The sequence below is a fragment of the Colobus angolensis genome, unplaced genomic scaffold (assembly GCF_000951035.1).
Source record: "Colobus angolensis palliatus isolate OR3802 unplaced genomic scaffold, Cang.pa_1.0 Scaffold2, whole genome shotgun sequence".
NCBI classification, from domain to species: domain Eukaryota; kingdom Metazoa; phylum Chordata; class Mammalia; order Primates; family Cercopithecidae; genus Colobus; species Colobus angolensis.
The window spans coordinates 6,762,562-6,767,411 of record NW_012115154.1 but is presented as its reverse complement, the minus strand read 5'-3'; the positions used below and the strand labels follow the sequence as shown (position 1 = coordinate 6,767,411).

The following is a 4,850-nucleotide window of genomic DNA, read 5'->3' as shown; positions in this document are numbered from 1 at the left end:
CGCTCGCCCGATGGGTCACAGGCGTGCCCGATGGAGGATTAGGCGCGTTGGAGGGTTAGGCGCGAGCCCGATGAAGGGCCAGGGGCGTGCCCGATGGAGGATTAGGGGTGCTGGAGGGTTAGGCACGCCCCCGATGGGGGCTCAGGGGCGCTGGAGGGTTAGGCGCGCGCCCGATGGGGACTCAGGGGCGCTGGAGGGTTAGGCGCGCTAGGTGGGGCGCGTGAGTGAGGGAGGACGTCTTCCGGGTAGAGGGTGGGGGAGGGGAGAGGCAGGGGAGGGTGCACAAGAAAGGGGCGCCACTGAGGATTCGGGCGAGGGAGGGAGGGAGAGGGAGAGCCGGAGCCCCAGTGAGCGGACAGGTTTCTGTCTCTGCGGTCTAACAGGGTTACGGAACATTTCTGTCCTAGAAAGTGTAGCGCGCAGGGCCCAGTCGTGGCTTTTGTCGTGAAAGAATATATATGATGAACACATGGTTCCGTGTGGGAGAACTGCATTTCAGTCTTCCCTCTAAAGAGGGAGGGAAGGAGAAAAAAAGCAGAACAGCGACAGCGAAAGGGAAACAGGGCTGTTTCTGGTTTGTTTTCCCCTAGAAATGCGAGCTAACAGCATTCCTTTGATTGCCCTGGAGGCCGTCAGTCAGGGCTGCAGTGAAGCCTGAACTTCTTGAAGGCAGGAAAATAAGGAGCCCAGAAGCGCAGACAGCAGTTGACGTCTCAGGCCAAGTTATAATAAATAAAACCCTAGTGTCAAATCCCAGGTCCTTGAATTTTATCAGGGGAGGACAGGCCATTGTGAAAACGCGTAAGGAAAAGAAGTAGGTTTATCTTAGGACTTACATATGTTCTGAAGAGTTTTTTAAATGAGCGATTGGACGTGGTGTTTAAAGTTATGTTTATTTGTAATAACATAAAGGGAGACTGCTTCTAGTGGCCCCGATTTGTGTACTGAATAAGGCAGCGCATGAACGGACAATTTTAAAAATTATAGTGGAAATTCACAAGTACAGGTCTGAACAGAGTGGAGCCGAAGCCGCCCTCTAGCAACAAGTGGGCGGCAGCTCAGAGGACCCCGTTTCCACCTGAGGCAGTGTCTCACTTGTTAGGCTCCCGCCAACAGGGAGCATAAAAGCCTGCCTCCGAAATTCTGAACATGAAGGGCCTCAGGGGCAAACAAGTGCTTCGTGAAACCCTGTTCTTTAAATTAACTTCCATCCCTCAAGTATTTCCAGCCTACATCTAGTGAAAATGGCTAATGGGGTAAAGTAACATCTAAAACCTGCTTAGAGAACCGTTTTGTCTCGCTCCCACTTGCAGATGGTGTTTTTTGGCTACATGGTTTTCAGCATCCTCTTTGGCCTCCTGGCTGACAGATATGGCCGCTGGAAGGTAGGTGGGCCCTCACAGTAGCATTTGGAATTGTGTTTCTTGTATTCTTTTGGGGGCAACCTTATTGCTGTTTCTCTTTAGTAGGCATCTCCCTCCCAGTACCCAAGATAGAAAATGCAGATATTCCCTCCCTAATGGAACATTCCAGGCTTATCTTCTGGACATTTTTCTCAGGGTACCTGTGCCTGCGGCTGTTCCTCTGCAGTCCAGGTGTGGAGTAAAAGGAGATGCAGGTATTATAGAGTTCTAAGAAATCTCTACCAAGAAGGACTAAAGGAATAAAGGCCGCTAAGTGGCTCTATTTGAACTTTTAAAGATTGGGACTTAGAAGCAGTCATGGGTTGGTTAGATGCCTCCACCATGTCCAGTTTACTGTGGTGGGTTGAGAACAGATAGTGGCTCTGATATCAGTGGGGGCACACATCTGTTCTCCATTTATCCGTAAATTCACTTCTAATGAGTTAATAAGGGGAATGGAAGAGGCCCCTTTTGCCCTTCAGAGCAGCCCTATTGGGAGATTTTTTCCTCTGGTTTTCGTTTAAGTGACTAGTTCACTGCTGCAGCAGCAAACTCAGAAGGAGCTGTTCTTTCAGGGAGACAACTACGTGCCATGAATGAATGTCCATAAAGTCTCAAGCCCCCCAGAGCACCCAAGTGGGTTCAGAGGGAGCAAGTCTCCCTTAACTTTGGGGCGAGAAAACTCACCCTCAGGCACCTATCTGAGACTAGCAGGAACTGGTTACAAATGAGAAGACAAGTCCAAATTACAATCAGTGGGAAACAGACGCAAGTTTTAAAGCCTGTGATGGAATTTTAGGACAAGATAAAGTCAAACCAGTAGTGCTGGATGGCCAAGACCATAAGCCAAACCTGCTTTCATGAGGCAGAAGCAGAGAAAGCAGAAGTCCTCTGCAGAGCCATTTGCCTGAATGCCCTGTCCAGGGACAGAAATGGAAGCCCTTGCTCTTCAATGAGAGAGTTTATAAAGAAGCCCCCCAAACTCTGGACCTCAACCTAAAGGAAAGGAGGGCCAGATTCAGAAAGACTCACCCTTTTGCCCCCAGTGAAATCTCTGGAGTTAGGGGAACACAATGGGTTCGTGCAGCAAGTTCAGGAGGTGACTGTGGGTAATTTAGGGGGGGGTAAAGGGTGGTGTTGCTCTGAACCCTGCCAGCTATGCCGGAAATATTGACCTAAAGGAAGAAACAGAGGCAAAATTAATTTAAGTAGGGAGTTTATTTGGACCAAGATTGAGGATTGCAGCCCAGAAGTCATACAGTCCAGTTGCCCTGAATATATGCTACGATTAGCAGCAGTGACAACTGGGTTTTTTAAAGGAGAGGAGAAAAGAATTTGGGGGCACTTCCTAAGTTATTTACTAATAATTTACATTGGTTCATTAAAATAAGCTATCAGCTGATTCTACATCATTCTTTGTGTCACAAAATCTAAAAACATGGAGATAATGGATGAGCGTCACATTGTGCAACTTGTGGCTAACATTTTAGGTGATTTATCAGCTAGTTTGGAAACTACAGGGAAGGTAAGAAAAACAAAATGCCTTTAGACAATTACCCTGGGCATGGGTGTGGGAATGTGACTGGAGTCGCATGCTCCTATGTCTCTGGACCTGATAAATTCTGCATACCTCACATTCCTCAGACTGCTCTGAGCCGCTTTTTTTTCTCAAGTTGGTGGATGTATGGAGTTAAAACATATTAGAATGCGGACATTTGCAGGTATAAACATAAGCAGCTACACATTTAGCTCACATTGGTTTAACTTTGAAACTAGCTACTTGCTCAAAGTCACGTACTTATTAAGATTAGACATCAAGACATAAATTATGTCTTCTGGTTACAAACCCAGGTCTGTCATTTCTATTTGCTTGATTTCTGGTGAAATCTTCTCTAAGCATAAACACAAATGGAGGAACCTCAAAGGAAAACATTAATAGAATTGGCTGTATGTTTTAAAGTACATGAAATAAATATCATAGATTCTTGTAAATTTGAAAACACAAGTATCTCAAAAAGCACAAAAAAAGGCGTTTTATAAAAGAAATACAAATTTTCAAGAAACCTTGAAAAAACATTAAAGCACAGGAGTTATCAAAAACAAAATACATAGCAAGATATAATTTTTCCTTATCAAATATGTAAGGAACTTTTTCCTTAAAGAGTCCTGCACCATTGAAATGGACATTTTCATGCCTTGCAAGTATATAGATACCCTTATTATACCCTATTGGTGTTATTGTATCATTATTATTATATAATATTATTAAACCCTATTGGTATAATTTTTTCTGACCATCAGCTTGGCAGTATGAATCAGGAACCTTGAAAATATTCTGCTAACCTGAACATTTGTCTTCCAGAAATCTAGCTTGCTAAAGATATCAGAGAGGGCATAACGACTTACGCAGATATCTTCCCAGCTTATTTAATAATGAGAAGATCTGAAACAACTTTAAAAATAGGGCAAGGTCTTATGTATTATATATATGAAAGTACCTCTTTCCACTGCAATATTTACAGCCATTAGCACTTTTTCTCTTACAAACAGAGAAGATAAAACAGTATTAAGAGTATTTTCTCTGGGTTGGACAATCAATGGTGATTTCAATTTTTACATTTTCTTTTTTCTTCTGTATTGTTTACTATGAACGTATATGATCCTTATAATTAAAGAAAAAACAAATACCTTAAACGTTCTCCTTGTACTCTTCCCAACATACTGCCTCGTTCTGTCCCCAACAGCCCTGTGAGTAGGGAGGACACGTTTTTGCCTTTTAATGTCCAAGTTCAGGGACCTGCCACCCGTGAGGGTGGGCACAGCAGGGTAGTTTTAAAGAATGGTCTGAACTTGGTAGGTCTGGGCTTCCAGACAGTAGAGTGGCATTGATTGTATTGTTGGATGATTGTGAAAGACCACTGGGCTGGCTATCGATTAGGTCCTCAGAGAAGCAACTATCAGAATGGAAACAGAAAATCGCCTTCAGATGTTAGGGCTTCTTCCCTCCTTGCACTGAGGCAGGTCCCATTCATGTGTTCTGTTGTTTCAGATTCTGCTCATCTCGTTCCTGTGGGGAGCTTATTTCTCCTTGCTGACCTCGTTTGCTCCTTCGTACATCTGGTTTATCTTCCTGCGGACGATGGTGGGCTGTGGTGTGTCCGGCCACTCACAGGGGTAAACATGTTACCCAGAGGGCCTGAGACAGAAACGCGTACCCCTGCAGGTCCTGACGCACACTCTGCACTTAACGGACCAAAAGCATTGTGAACCCAGCATATCTGAGACAGCTTTTGGTCCATTTAGAAAGTTTATTTTTGCCAGAGTTAAGGATGTGGCTGTGACACAGCCTCAGGAGGCCCTGAGGACACATGCCCAAGGTGGCCGTGGTAGAGCTTGTTTTATACACTTTAGGGAGATGTAATACATCAATTAATACATGTAAGATTG

The 4,850-nt window shown here is 44.6% G+C and overlaps 1 protein-coding gene across 1 annotated transcript in view; it reads left to right on the top strand.

Moving 5' to 3' along the window:
• The first annotated feature begins 237 nt into the window (after positions 1–237).
• Positions 238–4,850, top strand: part of SVOPL (SVOP-like) — a 70,830-nt gene continuing 66,217 nt past the window's right edge. Inside the window, exons 1-2 of the mRNA XM_011941276.1 lie at positions 238–245; positions 1,314–1,385. Coding sequence (XP_011796666.1) covers positions 1,372–1,385 — 14 coding nt within the window. The 5' untranslated portion in view covers positions 238–245; positions 1,314–1,371. The remainder of the gene's footprint in view (positions 246–1,313; positions 1,386–4,850) is intronic.